Source organism: Phodopus roborovskii, unplaced genomic scaffold, assembly GCF_943737965.1.
Source record: "Phodopus roborovskii unplaced genomic scaffold, PHOROB, whole genome shotgun sequence".
NCBI lineage: Eukaryota > Metazoa > Chordata > Mammalia > Rodentia > Cricetidae > Phodopus > Phodopus roborovskii.
Window position 1 is genome coordinate 22,925,262 of NW_026125397.1, and position 20,042 is coordinate 22,945,303.

A 20,042-nucleotide genomic window follows, 5' to 3' on the forward strand; every position below is an offset into this window, starting at 1 on the left:
AGATCCTAAGAGGAGCCACAAAGTAACTCCTGAATGTGCTTCAGGTTGTCAGCGCTGCTCTACCACACCTACTCTGTAGTGACAAGGAGGGCCCTTCCCTCAGGGGCCTGAGCTCATTTCCCTATACTTCACCAGGGATCTGACCTCCTACTGAACCGAACTGCCCTCCTTTCAGAAGATAAACCTGCCGATCTTAGGCTTTACCCCGTGTGAGGCTCAAGCAACACTGAAATCGCAAGGAAAGTGTTGTAATTATTTTCTTCCTCAGCAGTAACACTATTGAAAGGCCACTTAGGTTGAGAAGGGTAAAAATGATGATCTTTATCGTGATACCATACCCACATATGTCTCACACGTGACCCACCCACAACCCACGTCTTACCCGGCCACGCCCTCTCATACATGCCTGTATGATTCCTGTATGATAAAGATGTATGATCTTCCACCCCAGATTTCATCAGCCCCTTTCCCAAGAAATGCAGAGCAAATACATTCTTAGTAAAATTAAGCTCATTTTAAGAAATAAATTAATTCACATAGCCACCTATTCTAAGTCATCCTATAGGAGTCATTCTACAGGTACCATGGACACATCCCTCCCATTATAGAATGGCCATTATGGAGTATAGATTTTGGGTTTTTGTCCCCTACACCATGAAAAGATTCTTGTGGCCAAAGGTGAGGTATGCTTTTTGATCTTTTTTTACCCCCTTCTTTAGGTATGACCCTGATATTCTGCTAGGATATGAGATTCAGATGCATTCCTGGGGTTACCTCTTACAGAGGGCTGCTGCTCTAAGTGTCGACTTATGTCAGATGATCTCTCGAGTTCCAGGTATGTAGAGTTGCAAATGTTTTGTAAAGAATGTTAAAGGAAATACTGCTATTGAAGCCTCCGTTTTTATACTAAATTGTGGTAAGATATAATAAATAACTCCACTCAGAAAAGGTTAAAGCAGAAGAAAAAGAATCCTATGCTCTCACTATTCGATGCGCTGCTTTATCTGCCGAGGGCTTTCCTACTCTTAGTCATCTTTTCAATATAAACCTCTTTATAACAAATCATACCACCCCTTTCATCTTTGTTAGACTTCCTGTATCCTAAAACCATTTTCCCATGTTATGAGATAGTATAAAAAAATAATATGAATTGTGAGGGTAATTCTGAGAGGTTTTGGTATTGCGTTTAGAGAGAAGGAGAAATAATTTTTATATCAAAATTAATTCTAATTTGTGAATCTTTTTGTTGTTTATTTTTGGTTTTGTTTGTTTGTTTTTTGTTTTTGTTTTGTTCTGAGGTAGAGTTTCTTTGTGTGTAGTCATGGCTGGCCTCCAATTCACAGAGATTCCCCTGCCTCTGCCTCCCAAGTGCTGAGATTAAAGGCGTGAACTGCCACATGCCTGGTTTCGAGACCAGTTTCTCTGTGTGACATTGGTTGCCCTGAAACTCACTTTGTAGACCAGACTGGACATTGGCTGCCCTGAAACTCACTTTGTAGACCAGACTGGCCTTGAACTCTCAGAGATCTGAGTGCTGGTATTGAAGGTGTGTGCCACCAAACCTCGGCATTCTCTTGTTGTTATTATTGTCAGTGAAATCATCGCCCACAAAGCTAGACTCAGCTCTCTTTGTTCTAAGGAGCTCTCATGGTTAAGAGGTTTGTCTTGTCGGTCATAGGTGGCTCATGCCTTTAATCCCAGCACTCTGGAGTCAGACAGATCTCTGTGAGTTTAAGACCAGCCTGGCCTACAGAGGACAGGCTCCAAAACAATATTGAGAAACCCTGTCTCCAAAAGAGAGAGAGAGAGAGAGAGAGAGAGAGAGAGAGAGAGAGAGAGAGAGAGAGAGAGAGAGAGAGAGAGAAGAGAGAGAGAAATTTGTCTTGAGTTTCTCAAACTTTGAGAGAATTATGTATATTAAAATCTGTCGTCTGGGCTGGGAAGATGCCACAGTCAGTGTAGCAATTTCTGCACCAGCTTGAGGGCCTCAAGTGCTCAGTAAAAGTTAGCTGTGGTGGTGGATACCTGGGAGCTGAGGCAGGAGAATCACGGGTTCACCGACAAGCCAGTCTCCATAAATGAGTCAGTACTAGGTTCAGTGAGGGAATGTCTCAAGCAATAAGGTGGAGAGCAACTGAGGAAGAACCCAGTGTCAACCTCTGTTTTCTGTGCACATGTGCAGGTATATATATCCCCTATACAAGGTATCCCCCCCCACACACAAAAGTAACTATTTTATCAACGGAGTTTTTGTTAGTTTTGTTGTTTAAGATAGGGTCTTACTATAGCTTAAGTTGGCCTTGAACTTGTAATACTCCTGCTTCTGCCTTCTGTGTACACACCTAGCATCAATGGACATTTTTCTTGCTAAAGGAAAAAACAAAAATGCTGTAGCATTATGTGTTGGTAAAAACTAGCCACGGAAGTTGCTAAATTAAAAGAAAGTACATCATTATTTAAATATACTCAGCCCTGGCACATCCTGAATGGCATTTAGTGCATGATGTTACAGGAGTTGGAGACCATGGTGGCTGAGGAGTCTCTGAGGGAGGGGCCCATAAAATGGCGTGTTTCAGTTAATGTGGTTTCTGGTTTTAGGCTTTCTGGATTACCAGTGTTGTTTGGCTTTGTTGGATGGAATAAAAGTTGCTTCAGACAAATAAATGTAACTAAGCTGCTACATTTATTGAACAGTGGCTGAAGCCTTTCAGTTCAGATTAAAATTGGAGAATTATATAGACACCAATACCCATGGACACTTAAAAGACTTTATGATTTATCCAAAATCAAAACTCTGATTTTCAGTTCCTCACCAATACAACCTGACTTGTTGTGGCTGGAATCCATTGTCTTCTACTTCAGTTACCTCATTACCACCATTTCCTGTAGGTACTGCTTCAGGGTTCCAAGCCCACACTCGAGATGCACTAGCCATGGCCTCTTAGTTCCTTCTGGCCATCCTAAAGTGCAGTTAAAATCCCTACCCTCAAGCCCTCCAGTTTAGTTCCAAGCAGTGTTCTTCAGTTTCAATAGGCATTTGTTTCTTTTTTTTTTCCTTTAACCCTTTAGCAAGTTAGAGAGATTTGCATATCAAGAGATTTTTGGGGGAAGGGGGTCAGATTGATGAAGAGATCATACAGCCCAAGTCCAGTTATGACTTTGTCTGGCGACTCAAGCTACCCTCAGGAAGATAACTTCTTATAGTCTATCTGTAAAAGCAAATGGGAAAGTCCTTTGCCTGGCTGTGCACCAACACTCAAAAATAGGCTTGACAGGGCTTCCTGGATGCCCTGCTATTACATCTTTAGTTAGGCTGTCTTCCAATATACCAAATCAGATTTCTATATCTGGGGCACTGAACTGAAATCAGAAAGAATTAAGTTCATGTCTTTGTATCCTGTTTGACTGCTCACATCACCGTGTTATTACAGAGATTAAAAATGAAAGGTAATAGAAAGCCTGGTCATTCTAGAACACTAATTAAAGAAAAACTTACTGCACTGATAGTGATTGATAACAGTATTTTTGAGTATGCTTGATGTTCCCTTTAGGGAAAGTGAAGCTGACATTCTCACATGCGGTGACTTATACACATGTGCTCTTTACCTTCAAATGCATGAAAAGTCTATTTAGATTTGTCCTATTTGTGACCGAAAGGCTGCCTATGGAAGTCTGAGATGGGCCTTTCATAGAAATTCTCAATGAGTGTTCTGATAGATGAGGCCAAATTCCAAGAAGACAGCTCTCAGTATCCCATGAGACTGAAGAAAGATAATCTGAAAGTACCTATCCAGCATTGTATAAAAACAGAGAGTTCAAATGTCTTTAGTAAACATTAAGTGACTGGACCAGTGTAGAGGTAGGTGGTACTCAGCTAACCGTGGAGGCTCGTGATGAAAAGGAAGAGCCTCTTGCCAGGGGGAAGGAAGCACGCCGTGTGTCGGAAACAGTAGTCCCCCATCCATGGCTTGCCCTGTGTTAAGCATCATCTGTCAGGTGCTCAGCGATTGATCCTGCCGCCTTCATTAACATGCTACGCAGTAACTACCACAGGCCATTGTCATCAGATTTGCCAGAGCAAAGAAGAAATTATGTTAATAATGAAGTGCAGCTCGGAATGTCTGATACTGTACAACCCTGCACACAAAATAAGAGCACATTGTTTGTATTATGAAATGGAAAACAGCCTTATAATTTAAAAAAAAAAAAAAAAAAAGTGGTTGCGCCTTGTCAGTGTAAATGGTATCCAAAGTTTGTATTATTAAAATTTCAAAGTGCTAAACCTTCATGCTTGTGAAGTTTATGGTTCTAGTAAGGAAAAAAATAGCTCTGGTTGTCAGTAATAGGATGAAAACCAGCTGATCAGTCCGTTTGACTTAATGAAATATTTAAAATTCAAGAATTACAACTTAGTGTTCATTAAAAACCTTTTCAATTATGAAATACTTGAGGGTACAGGGGGAAAAAGTCCCATCGGTATGTTGTTAAAAATTGTCATGTGGTAAAATAAGGAAATAACATTTTGCTAAACTTTAAAACAAGGTAGTAAAATCTTAATTTCTATTGATGAAACTTTTACATGCAAAATAACATACTTAAAAAGTAAGAGTAAGATTTGAAGATACTTTATTTTAGTAAGAGTTATATTCAAAGTACATTTTCAAATGTCATTGAAATGTTTTCATTGAGAAATATTTTTGGATTTTGTATAGGTAAAATAAATATATATAGTTGTCTCTTAATATCCCAAATCTATGGCACTAGCTAACTTTGGATCAAAAATGCATGTGCACTAAGCAATAATTTATATTGTACTCAACATGTAGACGATGTGGTGATGTTCGTGGATATAGTTGTGCATAGGTCTTACACAAATACTAAGCCATTTAATGTAAGGAGTGTTTCACATATTTTGTTACCTACAGGATATCCTAGAATCGTCCTCTGTAAATACCAAGGGACAAGTGTATATACTTATAGAAAGTGGAAGAGAATGCATGTGTCTTTAAGTGTATTTATTTTACAAAATTTGTACGTGATTTAAGAAAAATATGGTTTTATTAGTTAAAATAATGAGTATTCCTTTATTCTAACATGAAATAAACTGAATCAAGTTTTATTTTTAGTCTTAATTTTTATTTTTGTTGCTTTCATTTTCTTTGGCATAATTTACCTAAAAGATTATTTTCTGCAAGTCTTGATACGATCTGCATTCTTTTTTACAGATGACAAAATTGAAAACAGATTTGCAGCAGAAAGAGATGACTATGGATCAGATACAATGAGTGAGATAAATATTGTTGGCAGAATTACACTAAACCTTTGGAGAATCATGAGAAATGAGGTGAGGTATTTTATTTAGAATGTTTGGAAATAAGATTAGACCAATATATCAGTTTACTTATTATAGAGTATTAGTATAAATTCTCTGTTTTGTTATTTATTATTGTCATGTATAAGTAAAGTTATAAAATACTTATAAAATGACAAAATAAAAAATTATACCTTCATTTATGTCTAACTTAACAATTAGAAAAATCAATATCATCATACATACCTCTCATGAATCCTTGGTTAGTTAGCCTGAACTTTATAATGAGACCCTTAAAAAAAAAAAAAAGTCTAACTGTAATAAAATATTTGGGTATTTGTGTTTAATATTGTATAATTTCTTCATTTTAAGAAAGTTTTAGGAAGAAAATTTTCAGAATAAATACATTTAAATACTGGGCCATACTGGAGAGAAACTATTTGGAAATAGTTAATAGCAGCATCCAGTTGGGTAGACTTTTGGTTTGAATAATTTCAGTAAACTTTCCCACTGATTTGAAGTCCTTTATAGGAACAATTATTTCACACACAATAAAAGTAAGTTTGTAGAGCTTACTGGATAATATTTCCATCTTTGAGGTTGTTTACATGAAGTATAAAGATTTGTTGGGGTTTTTTTTTTTTTTGTTTGTTTTGTTTTTTGTTGTTGTTTTTGTGTTTTTTACTTTTGGTTGTTTTTAAAATTTGAACTTTTGAGTAATAACAGCTAAAATGTTTAGATGAAAATTCATTCTCCAATGGAGTCTCCTATTTGAAACTACTTTTCATTATACACTTTTCATTTTTCCCCTTGTTATTTACTGACCATGTGGCAATCCTGAATTTGTTGAGCACTGACTTTCCAAGCATTCTGGAGCCCTGTCACTTGCTGACCATGTCAGATAAAGCAGTGGGTGCTACATAAAAAATCATGTAGCCCTCTCTTTCTTCCTGTTTCTTCTTTGTACCTTGAGTCTGAAGTTGGGCTCACATTTAATGTAATTTGAAACCCTGCTTTATATGAATCTTTTGAGGATAATTTCATTTTGTGTAGTTACGTGGTGTGTGAAGATCTGTGTATGCCCATGTCTGTGGAAACCAGAGGTCAACCTTGGCTGTCATTTCTCAGGAACCATCCACCATGTATTGTGAAACAGGGTCTCTCATTCGTCTGGAGTTTACCCCCTCACAGAACTCAGATTGCAAACTCACATTACCACTCATGGGTTCAAGGACTTGAACTCAGGTCCTCATGAAGCATTTGACCAACTGAACCATCTCCTCAGCCGTTCACTTTTTAAAAATTTAATTATACCTGGCAATTTGACAATTTCCTTAAAATCCTGAGTGATAGTAGTATTTTCTCACTCAAGACTCTGGACCAGAGCTGGCCTTGAGTGTTTACTTCATATCTGAGACACTCAGAATATGTTTTCTGGGTTTAAATAGTTCTAAAGGCCCTTTTAAATCTTTGCGTCTTTTATCTGTTTCTCTCATGATGCTTGGCAATTTGTAACTTGTGTGATTCTTCTACAAATAGAATTTCTGCTATTGCCACTGGAACTTTGAGTTCTTAATGATAAACGCACTGCCTCTTAAAATAATTTATATTAGATATATATTAGCTACTTAAAGGAATATATGACTCTTACTCTGAAAATTGGATATATTTAAGACCTTCTGAATCACCAGCTCCCTCTATAGTTCTAAGTGGTAGTGGGACTTTTTAAAACTTGATGAGCTGGGGCTGACTTAAAAATAATAAAAGAAAAAATGATGTGCATGAATGCAACTGTTTGTTACTCTTTTAGGTAGCTCTGACTAACTACACTTTTGAGAATGTGAGCTTCCATGTCCTCCACCAGCGCTTCCCCCTTTTTACCTTCCGAGTCCTGTCGGACTGGTTTGATAACAAGACCGACCTCTACAGGTAATGATCACCATCCCGAGGGGACCTGGCATCTTTTGCTTACTTCAGGGCCGCCGGAGGCGCTGCAGAGAGCACCGAGGTTTTAAGCCCTGGCTCTTGGTTGGACCTCTTTGATTTTGTTGGACGCTCAAGCTATAATTTGTTTAACTTGTAACTGCTGTGAGAGTCAATATGTGCGTGTTGGTCATTATTACTATTCAGTAACAGTCACATGAAATTCATGACAGTGTATTCATTCAACTCTTAATAGACACCAGTGTGAGTGGTAACTGCTATGAGTGAAACTATTATAGAATGTGTGTACACAAGGCTGTGTGAACACATTTTCATTCTGTAAGTTGTTGGCTTTCTAGGCCACATGGTTGGTTTATGTCTGCTACCAATTGTCTGTTTCCTTTCATAGTTCATCTACTGCAAGTATGCCCAGCACTTACCAGAAGAAAGAAAGAAAATATATTTTACTGTCTCATTCTAGGGTTGAGTTTTACTTTGATTTCTGTGTAACTACTATAAAGGATTTGATTGCCTTTCCTTCTGACTTTCATTGTTTCTGATAAGGCAACACTCATTCACATTTTCCTAATCTGTCTGATTCATTTGATTTTTTTTTTTTTTCTTTTTAAAGACAAAATCTCTGTGCATAGCCTAGGATTGCCTTGGACCTGGAATCTTCCTCTCTCAGTCTCCCAAGCTGTACAAAGTGACACTCGGCTTGTTGTTACAACTTGTGAGATATGCGGAGTGAATTTGAGGGAATTGCCCCCTTTCTCCTGGTCCAGCCTTGGTCTTTGGAAGCTCGGAAGCTCTTTTCTGGGCCTGAGGATGAGCTTCCTGGGCAGTCCTGTTCTTGCCTCAGTGGGAAAAGCCTGTTTTGTGTAATTACCAGGCTCTTGGTCCTCAGACTGCCTGCCCATCTTCAGAGGCACACAGTGGTGCCCTGCTTCTCCTTGGCTGCAGTGTCCCTTTGCGTAGCATGGGAGGCGTCCTGCCCGTTTCCCAGTAGCTGCTGTTCTTCTGGTGAATGATAGGTCTGAGTTTGGGAATGGCACACACCAGACTCCAGGTGTTCCTAACTAAGCACCTCTGCCAGTACATATACAATAAAAATAAATTATAAAACAAAACACTAAACATCTCTTAATTTGACAGGACTTAAACTCTAAAAGGAAAAAGGCAAATGTCAAGCATTAAAAATGAGTGCATTTTGGCTTATTAAATATGAGGTTAAATGGTGGTAAGGATGGAAAAGATACAGCTTTAAAAAACAACTCATGTATGTGAGAAAACAGTTTTTACTGAAAACAGGTTTTTTACTACAGTATATTCTAACTATAGTCTTCCCCTTGCCCAGCACCTTCCACCCCCTCCCCACTCCCCACCTTTCCCGCTCCCACACCGTCTCTCTCATGGTGTCTACTCATCTCCATTCCATTTGAGGGACTCGGGGAAGTGAACTAAACTGCAGTGGGGACTGGGCTTGTCAAGACGTTACCGAGAAGTTAGGTTGTAGTTCAGTGATGAGTGCTGGCTGGCTCAGGACAAATCATACGTAACCCATAAATAATATTTACATTCAGCTTAACATTAAAAACCGTACGATTTGTTTAATGATGGTGTAGTGCTCTAAATGCATTTGCCACCTCTAATCAGGTATTCTGGGTAAATACCTTTTTGCCAAGTGACATAGAGAACTGGGCCTGGGTTAGCAAAATCAGGGTGAAATTTGAAAGTTATTATCTTTATGATACCTTCTCGTAAGTGCTGTGTTTTAAATTTTACTTATTATTACTGGGTTTTAGTCCTTGAAGTTTTCTGGCATTTAACTCATTAACATACTTTATTTATTTAAAGGTTCATTCATATTGTGACTCTCCCCTTAAGTAACCTCGTTCTACCTGTATTCATACATGGATTCTTTTTTGACAGATGGAAAATGGTTGATCATTATGTTAGCCGTGTCCGTGGAAATCTCCAAATGTTAGAACAGCTGGACCTAATTGGAAAAACCAGTGAAATGGCCAGACTTTTTGGCATTCAGTTTTTACATGTGTTAACAAGAGGTTCACAGGTAGAAATTTTTCTTATACACTTTAAAGTACTACATAAACTAGATACCTATTCTTGACCTGTTTGAAATGATTAGGTTTTTAAAACTTTGTATTATCAGTACCTGAGTAATTGAATCTTGTTAGTATCCTTAAAGTTTTCCCTTAGCAGTGGGGAAACCAGGAAAGAACATCTACCTCCAAGATATACATTTCTAAGTTTAGCATCTTCCAAGTCCTAATAGATAATTGTAACATAAAAATAAAGAATCTGAGAATCAATTGTATTGACACCTTAAAATTTGACTAAATAATACTTAAGATAATGTACAAAACCATATGATTAATCTGCAGGTGGAAAGCATCCCCAAAATACTACCATATGTTCACGTGAGCAGTACATTTGCCTTCTTTTCTCTTTGCAGTACCGCGTAGAGTCAATGATGTTGCGTTTTGCTAAACCAATGAACTATATTCCTGTAACACCTAGTGTTCAGCAGAGATCCCAGATGAGAGCCCCACAGTGTGTTCCCCTCATCATGGAACCCGAGTCTCGCTTCTATAGCAACTCTGTTCTTGTTTTGGATTTCCAATCACTATATCCTTCCATTGTGATTGCATATAACTACTGTTTTTCCACTTGCCTTGGCCATGTAGAGAATTTGGGAAAGTAAGATTTCTTTTTTGTATTTCCAGTCATGTTATTGTGCTATATATGTGTTAAGATATGTGTCTTCATGGATCTGTGCTTCATAGTGTCCTTAAGAATAGAGGAATTGGGAATAGCACAGCTGACCCATTATTGCAGTTGCCTTACTAACTGGCATGAATCTCATGATAGATTCAATTTTGTAAAGCTGGATGGTTCATGGGAAGAAGATCGTGAGTAGAGACAGATCCGCTTTGCATCTTTCTGTTTGATACTTCATAAATATCAGCCATCTCATTTAGAATGAGAATTGTTTTTTATTAATTCAGCTCTTGATGAAATACTTTGAAAATAATGATTTAATTCTAGTTGTCACTTTCTCTTGATTTAGAAATAGGCTATCAAAAGGTAAAATTAACTCTTACAGTTTGTTAGTTCATATAAGTTCAATGAGAATAACATTTTAAATTGTCAAAGGATTAGATATTTTTCTTGGACTATAAAAAATACAGAATCTCCTCACAGATTTTGTGTACTTGAGACCAGATATTATGATCTGGTGTGGTAGTGTCTTTCATAGGGAATATTTGTAGAAACTGTGTCATTAATCCTATTTTTTATTAAGAAGGAAATTTGGAATTATCTTTATACTTGAAATTTTCTTCAGGGAACTTAATGTAACATGATTATATTTTGAGTTGAAATTTTGTATTTAGTGTATATTTAGCCATAAGTTGTAAAGTACTCTACCATTTAAGAATTGTGCACATATTGGGAATTTTTGTTAATGAACCAAGTAAGCATATTACTAGTTACATGCAGTCGTGTTTACGTGTTTGGAAAATGGAGTTTTGATGAGAGTGGAAAGATGTCTGAAACTCTGTTCTATCTATCATCTGAGAAATTCTCTGCCTAATATTTTCTTTCTTAACAGGTATGAGGAGTTCAAATTTGGCTGTACCTCTCTCAGAGTACCTCCAGATTTACTTTACCAAATTAGGCATGACATCACCGTGTCCCCCAATGGAGTAGCTTTTGTCAAGGTAACGCTCTCTTGTAAACAAAAGGAGTCAACACCTTTAGAGAACAAGCAGGGTTAGGCACTGTTGACATATAAGGTCACATGACTTGAAGACTTCTATCTCATAAAAGCAAAAACAAATCTAAGAAATCATTTTGAAGAAAAAAAATTATCTTTCTTTGATTGAATTTAGATTTAAAATATTTTAATTGCTGCATTTTACTGAATGAAATATTGAAGGAAGTAAATGTACACCTATGCTGTCTACCTTCTGCTATAATTTGGCAGGCATCCATAGCAATTTCATGGTTAAAAAGATGCTACCTGAAAAAATTTTAATTGTTTTAATGTGTACATCCTACAAATGTTCCACATTATTTTAAATTTAATTAATACCATCTTAGGCATGTTATATTTAATGATTCCATTTTTAAAGAATACATCCAAACTAAAGATAAGGTCCCTTTAGTCTCTGTATGCTTTCTCCTCAAGAAAGACTAAAGAAAGCCTTCTAATTAAATAAAGAAAATAGATCTCAGAGGTTATATTTCCGCTAATATGGCCAACTTCCTAGTTCCTTAGCAGTGAGTTGATGTATACTTCATTTACAAAATGATGTTGATGGTAGAGGCTACTCCACCAACCCTCCAATTCATTCTGGTGTACTTATTACCAGTAAGAGATAATACTAAACTTTAATTATCAATTTAGATGTAAAAACTTTTACCAATAAGTTCATGGTATATTCCTTTCTTAGAAATCTTTGGAGAATAATTTTTTGTTTGTTTGTTTCTTTTCCCATGTTTAAAAATAAATCTGTTTTCAAATAACATTTTTGCACATTTGATCATGACTCTTTTTATAATACATCTTAAGACATGCCTCACTGAGAAAGGAAGAAATCATGAAAACAATCATATTCACAGTAGAGGGGTGTAGAACCTTGGGAATAAATCTAATCAAAGACTTCACGTCTTTGCCCTGACAATAAAAATTACAAAACAGTGAGTGAGACATGATGACTTTTAATCCTAGCACTAAGGAGGCAGAAGCAGGACTATCTGTTTCAGACTAGCCGGGCCTACATAGCAAGTTCCAAGCCCACCAGGGCTATGTTGTGGGACCCTGTCTAAAAAAAGAATAATTATAAAACACCAAAGGAAAAAAATATAAAAATGAGATGGGAAAATTTCACTCTATGAGAATTAATATTGTTAAAATGGCATAACTGAATGACGTATTTGATGCAGTCCCTAAGAAAATACCAAGTGACCTTCACAAACAGCAAACCCCTAAAAGTCATATGGAAACACAAATGATATCTATTAGCAAAATCCAATCCTAAGTGAGAAGAGAAATGTTGGAAGGAGACATCACAGTACCTAAAATACACTACAAAGCCAAAGAAAAAGTGTCATAATTTATTAGTAGCATTAAAGCAACACATAGACCAGTAGAAATGAACTTGTGTCTAAGCCGTCTGATTCTTGACAAAAGCACCAAAAGTGGAAAAAAGTCAACTTCAACAGACAGCTTTAGGAAAACTGAAACTAGGTCCCTCTGCCTTTCATTCCATATAGAAATGACCTGAAGGGCTCCAGAGACAGCTCAGCAGCTAAAAGCACTGACTGTCCTTCCAGAGGACTTACTTGGTCTTGATTCCTAGCACACATAGGTGATTTACAACTGCTTGTAACTCCAGTTCCAGGGAATCCGATGCCCTCTTCCGGGCTCTGTGGGCACCAGCCACATGCATTGTGCTCAAACACACATGCAAGCAAAACACTCATTCACATAAAATAAATAATACATCAACCAACAAATTAAAATCATCTGAAAATGAATTAAAGGCCTAAAACTTTAACACTGCTAGAGAAAAACATCGGAGAAACGCTTCTGGAAATTGGTACTGGTTACAGTTTCCTGAGTGGGACTCAAATCTTGGATTAACATATGGGATTGCATACAATGTAAAGGCTGTCAGCACAGTAAACAATGAAGATTAGTCACTAGCAAAGACATAACCAGCAGGATTAATATACAAAAATCTATAAATGACTCAAGCAATCTAATACCAGATGAGCACATGATCCAGTCAGTAAATAAGCCTGTGATCCATAGCAATTCCAGTGGCAGTGTGAAAGGTGGCTGAGTTTCTTTGGCCGCCAGGGAAATGTAAACGAAACTGCACTAGGGTTCCACCTTAACTCAGTCTAGGTGACTGTCATTAAGGAAAAACAGGTGCCAATAAATATAAGAGGACTAAGGTACCCTAATATCCAGCTGGTAGGACAGTAAATTATGGAGCCATGTGGGAAGTGGCATGAAGGTCCCTTTAAAGACTAAAAATACACTACTGGGTATCCAGCATCACTTCTAGATATAAACCAGAAAGCAGGCACATAAGAGACATACCTGCATGCTCTGTTTATCGCTGTACTGCTCACAACAGCTACGTCATACCGTCAGCCTTGGTGCACATCCTATTTATCAGCCGATGAGAGGGTAAAAGAATGTGACATGCACATGTAATGGAGTAGTGTTCACTCTTCATGTGAAGAATGAAATGGTGTCGTTTGCGGGGGAAATGGAAACAAAGTCAACATATTAAGAAAAATAACCCAAACACAGAAAGACACATATCACTTTTTCTCTTAAGGCTTGGAGGAGAGGACCTGAAAGTAAACAGGGTCCATTAGGGAAGGCAGAGGGAAGTGGGGAGGTTGACAGGGGGGTGCAGGAGGTTAGAGAGGACAATGGGAAGAGTTCATAAGAATGAACACGTAGCACATAAGTATGAAAGTTTTCACAGTGTGCACCAACAATAGTTTGTTTTGTTTTTTTTTTAATTTTAAATGATAGAACAGAGGGAAAGTTAACTTTGCTTCAAAAGGTAAAAAGGTACACCAAATGAATTAGAGGCTAGATTATATTTTCCTTGCCGCATGTGTGGGTTACTCATTTAAGCTCCCTTTAATAACATTTTTAAAACCTAATTTTTACCTAGTATGTAAAACTTATTAAAAATAAGATTTTTTAATATTCAGAAGTGTGATTATCCTATAACAGGTTTTAACTGTTCAGTTTGACATGCATTATTTTGCACGTGGCTATGAGTCATCACTTAATAACTGTTTTGTGGTTTTCATTCCTACCGGAGTTCTCATAAATCCTCCCTAGTCTTGATTAATACAAATGATTTTTTTTTTGGCAACAACAAATTTTATCACCTCATTATTCATCCCCTCTTCCAGATTGCTAATAAATATAGGCCGGAGGGGATGGCTTAGTGGTCTAAGCATCAGATTTGAAATACCTAGAGTCCCTGGAACTGCAGGTTTGAATGTCAGCAGAGTCAACCCAGCTCATCATTCTTCCAAGGTAGATAAATGGAGTTCCATGCAGAGCACTGTGTGGGGTCAGTAGGGTGAGATTTTTAAAACCTGAGGTTGGTTATGAATTATACAGGCCCATGTGTCTTTCTGGAAGGATGGGGGTCTCAAACTTTGAACAGCATTTCCTGCCGAATTTGTTGTGTGGTCATTTATGTGCTAGTTGATATATCCCGCTTCCTGGAGCTCTCAGAGCTCACATATAAGTGCTGCATTCGAATTCTAAACAGTACAGGAATGTTTTAGAATAAAATCCCTCTTCAGAAGAAATAAAATTGATCATCTTGTGTGACAGTTTCTAGTCCTCTGGCTATTTTGTTAGTAGCATGTTTCAATTTATGACAGTTGGCCATTATTATACTAGTTTCCATCTTAGTTACAGAAATATGTGTACATGCATATCTGACTGAGGAATTGTACACATTCTTTTTTTTTTTTTTTTTTTTCCCCCTTACCCCTTGTGATAGCCTTCAGTACGAAAGGGTGTTCTACCAAGAATGCTTGAAGAAATTCTGAAGACTAGATTCATGGTGAAGCAGTCAATGAAGGCTTACAAGCAAGACAGAGCGCTATCACGAATGCTTAATGCACGTCAGCTAGGACTAAAGCTGATAGCAAATGTCACATTTGGCTATACATCTGCTAATTTCTCGGGGAGAATGCCATGCATTGAGGTAATACATTTAATACTTTCTTTTCAAAAGAGACTATTAAAGTACTTTGTTATGTTTTTAAACTTTTGACTTAAGTGTCATTTCCATAACACAGGACATACTAGGTCTTTGTTTTGTTTTAATTGGGTCTATAAACATACATCTTCCTGAGTATTTGTGAATTTTCTCTGAAAATTCTGTTCAATAATTTCAATAATAATTTTTAAGTTATGTTCACATTTTCACATTTATTAGCATGAGGTTTCAGTGCCAGTTTATAGTAGTGTTTACAGTAACTTTGGTACAAAATAATTCCTTTTAATATTTTGTTAGAGACCAAATTATAGTGAGGTTGACTTGTCCAAATGTTACAATAAGGAAAAGTCATTCCATAGGCTGGGGAAATAATTAAAGTGCCTACTGTGTAACCCTGAGGGGCCCAGGTTAAATCTCCAGTGCATGCAGAGTCAGTGATAGCAGCTTGTTGCCTGTGGCGTCTGTGCCGATGAGGGGGAACGGATCCCTGGAGCTCGCCGACTCTTACTGACTGGTTAGTCTCACTGAGTAAATCAGCTCCTGGGAGACCCTGCCTCAAAGCAGAGGGAAAACAAGACAGTAAGACACCGAATGTCAACCTCTGGCCTCTTCACACACGCACACACACGCACACACTCCATGCCTCAAAGCAGAGGGAAAACAAGACAGTAAGACACCGAATGTCAACCTCTGGCCTCTTCACACACGCACTCACACACGCACACACTCACACACACACTCCATGTCTCAAAACAGAGGGAAAACAAGACAGTAAGACACCGAATGTCAACCTCTGGCCTCTTCACGCACGCACTCATGCACGCGCACGCACGCATGCACACACTCCATGTCTCAAAACAGAGGGAAAAGAAGTTAAGTAAGGCACCGAATGTCAACCTCTGGCCTCTTCACGCACGCACACGCACGCACACTCCATGTATACCACCATACACAAAAACTGAATCTTCTATATTTGTTAGTGTACCAATAAAAGACTGTAAACCTTCGTTTGGATTGATAGGTTGGGAAGCACTTTCCATAGAACAAGACTAATTTCTTAAGACGTTTATTAGACATTACTACAATGAACTGCAACAGAGTAATGTCCCAGTGACAGAGAAAAGACCGGAGATTCAATGATCTAATGATCCTTAATGTCACATAAGGGCTGTGAGGTACTTCGCTGAGAGAGAACTAGAGGAGGAAGAGTCTTCTCAAAGCTCACAGTAGGCAAGTGAGGTTCACTCCTGCTCAGGGGCTGACCGCTCAGCAGTTCAGGTGCTCACCAGAGCAAGTGATAGATAACCTGACTGCAGTCCCTGGGGCCCACAAAGCACGGAAGGAGAAAATGGTTCCAGAGTTATCTTCTGGATTCCATGTGGATGCTAGTCACACTCCATAATGCTCTTGTTTTTTAAGTATCAATGCAAGGTGGCTCGGGGAAGAGGGAGGAAATGGCTCCGTCAGTAAAGTTCTTGATGTGTATGCTTGAAAACATGAGATGCTCAGTACTCGTGTAAATGGTATGACTGCCATGTCTGTTACCCCAGAGCCAGAGGGAAGAAGGGGGCATGGGAGAAAGTGGCTGCTGGGCAGAGATTCAACGTTTTATTAAAACTTCTTAGTTTCAGATAGATACCATGGTTTTTAGTGCTTTTATGGTTGGTTGGTTGGTTTTAGTTATTATTCTGTTTTAAATTGAGACAGGGTCTTACTATGTAATCCTAGCTGACCTGGAACCTATAGAGATTTCTCTTTTCTCTGCCTCCCAAGTACTGAGATTAAAGATATGCACCACTATGGATGGTAATTCATAGTATATTTTAGTGTATTAAGTTATGGTTCACATTTTCAAGATTTTCTGTTATACTCAAAGTCTCGATAGGATATATTAATTTAAAACCCAAAATTAAATTTTTGCTCCCAGTTTTATTATCTATTCCTTTGTCCATATACTAATGCTTACTTTTGAGTACAACTTGAGACAGCTTTCTAAATACTATTCAATCCTACATGTAGTTTGGAAATTTCAACTTTTGTAGCAGAAAAAATTGAAGCATTATTATTACTATTGTTTGGTTATTGGCAAAAAGACAAAAATGCACTCAATTAAAAATTGAAAGGGGAATGCTCCATTTAGTTTGGATGGCAATCTTCCCTGTCTTTTAATTGCAGTGAGCTTATATAACACTAATGCGTCTCCTCAACTTATCACACCGTATTATCTGATGAAGGTTGACTCACATTGCTTAAGGCCTATTACCTTTATAAGCTTATGCCATGGTCCTTGCTAAAACTCACTGGTCACAATGAAAACCCCCTAGGGGCATATTTATTCCCTTACTTTTTAATTTTGAACACTGTTAATATATTATCTGCCATGCAATTGGATACACCTTTGTCTTTTACTTAATTTTACCAAAAATCACAGAGATTTAATTTCAGCATTTAAATATATTGTCATAAACACTGACAGAATTTTTCAAAGATATAGACATACATTTCTTATGTTGGGCCCAACACAATGTAATTTGTGTCCTGATTGATTGTATTGATATAAAAGACAGATTTTGAATAAACAAAGCTTATTCTTCCAAGAATCAAATGTACCTGTGTACCTTGTAAAAGCGTACAAGCCATTGTACTTCATGATACATTCAAAGTCAAGTCCATAGTCATTGGTTCTTTTAAATTCACTTTTTTAACTTTGTGATGATACCAGTACCTATTTTGGTTTTACATAATTTCATTTTTAGAAATATTCAATAATTAATTTTGACTTTTACTTAGCTATGTTGAACCTCTCCAATGTGTTTATATCAACAGGTTGGCGATAGTATTGTTCACAAAGCCAGAGAGACCTTGGAACGAGCAATTAAACTTGTGAATGATACCAAGAAATGGGGTGCTAGGGTTGTTTATGGTGATACTGACAGGTATGGATGTTGGGCTTTTGGTTTGGTTTGGTTTGGGGGTGGCTTTTTCTTGTTTATTTTTGTTTTGTTTTACATTCATTACCTTCTTTTTGGTGTTTGAAATAGCTTAGGGGAAACCCTTTTAAATACTTAAGCTCACTCCAGTCTCTTCCTTATGATAATTCTTCCAAGTCATTGTATTTAAGTCCCTTAAAATAACAATAGTAGCAATAATAATAATAAACAACTACAGACTAGGGAGAGGCTTGGCGTTGATAAGAACATTTTGCTGTGCTACCATGAAGAGCTGAATTTGGATTGAAAGTTAGACATGGCCACATGAGTAGCCCCAGGACTAGGGAGCAGGAAATAATAAAAAGGGGCACTCATTGTCATAGCCTGTCCTTGGTAAACACCTGCATACACATGTACAAAACGTGTACCCACACACACATCCCACATAATCAATAACAAAAAATAAGCTTTTTAAAAGGCAGTGGCCAAAGCCTTACACTGTTAACTTTTTATTACATCTGTTGACCTTCTAAGAGAAGCAAACAGACCCATATAGTTACCCATCTGACCCCAGAGCATATGCAGACTTCTGCAAGCCATTTGGTGGCTTTGAACCCTGAGTACTAACGTCAGCCTGGTTAGCCTGCTCACTTTGTTACTTACTCTAATTTTTCAAGGCCCAGTTACTTATATAACATGTAACTTGTTTGGCTCCTTGAAATCCTTGTAGAATGTAGATATTCCAGTTTGTTTCAATCTGAAGTGGTTTTCATAGAAGTTTAGAGTCCCTTTGTGATCAAGCTAAGAACACTTGCCTCAGCCCCTCTCTCTGATCACTATGCATTAGGAGAGAATATTCTTAATCAATAAAAATAACTTGTAAGTGATCATCAAACAGTATTTAATCCTTTCAGTCCTTTACAGTGTACATGCAATCAGCATTATACAGTGCTCAGTGAGACCTTGTGGCATGTAGCCACCTTTTCAACATCAGAAGACAGGGACAGTTTGATAAGTTCCAAGCTCCATCGGTATTATCTAATGTTTCTCATCAAAAGCCATATCGAAGTTTGTCTTTGGGCATTCAGGGCTCAGTTAAACTGCTGCTTGGTAGTCTATTAAAATAAATACTAAGACAAACCTCATTATGTTCGACTTCGGAAAAATTTGTAGAAAAGAGAAAAAAGTTAATATGTTAATACTTAAGTTGTTACTTTTAACTTGGAGTCTCCATGGGTTGGTGATACACCGAATCATAAGTTAGCATGATTTTTATTGAAAGTTATGTGCCATTTAAAATTTTTAAGAATTTATACAAGCCAGGGGTAGTGGAATATGCCCTTGAATCTCAGCACTTCGGAAACAGAGGCAGGTGGATCTCTGTGAGTTCATATCCAGCCTGATCTACATAGAGAGTTCCAGGCCAACCAGGGTTACACAGTGAGACCCTGCCTTTAAAGCAAATACATTAAAAAAAAATTTAATTAAAAAAATAGTATCAAACAAAATCTAATACAGGCTGTCAGAACAAAAGGGGGGTGGTATTACTTAGGCCAGCAGTTTATATGCGTTAGAAGTTAATGCCCCTAGGTAAGAAATTGTCACCAACTAGTCAGTAATTGAGACATAAATGTGCTTTCTGTATCAGATTTCATAGGAATATTGAAATTCCCATCAGTTAAATTTATGGACAATATCACTTTGATTATCATTCATTACTTGATCTGTATAAGGACAATTCGTTTAGAATGTCCATTCTAACAGTAAAAATAAGTTATTAGAAGTACAAAAATACTCCCCAAATATGCGTTAATAATTGGTTTCATTCAAATTAAGTTGTTTTTTTTTTTTTTAATTGGAGGATAATTATGATAAAGGGTTGGGAAAATGCCTTGGAAATAAAACTAATGCTTGGCGGAGTGGAAAAGAAATGTCAACTGAAAGGAAAGGTCTGAAATCTGTCTAGCTATACGCCTAGTATATCAACATGGCCAGTCATAATCCACTTGGCTTCTTTGACTTTACTTATTGGCTGAGTGAAGGGATTTGGTAAGTGATGCTGAGCCACCATCACTT

At 37.4% G+C, this 20,042-nt stretch overlaps 1 protein-coding gene across 1 annotated transcript in view; it reads left to right on the top strand.

The window, feature by feature from the left end:
• Rev3l (REV3 like, DNA directed polymerase zeta catalytic subunit) overlaps nt 1-20,042 on the top strand; it is a 133,915-nt gene that overhangs the window by 99,043 nt on the left and 14,830 nt on the right. Inside the window, exons 19-26 of the mRNA XM_051175551.1 lie at nt 720-835; nt 5,226-5,344; nt 7,122-7,240; nt 9,167-9,308; nt 9,711-9,955; nt 10,869-10,977; nt 14,815-15,021; nt 17,863-17,972. Coding sequence (XP_051031508.1) covers nt 720-835; nt 5,226-5,344; nt 7,122-7,240; nt 9,167-9,308; nt 9,711-9,955; nt 10,869-10,977; nt 14,815-15,021; nt 17,863-17,972 — 1,167 coding nt within the window. The remainder of the gene's footprint in view (nt 1-719; nt 836-5,225; nt 5,345-7,121; nt 7,241-9,166; nt 9,309-9,710; nt 9,956-10,868; nt 10,978-14,814; nt 15,022-17,862; nt 17,973-20,042) is intronic.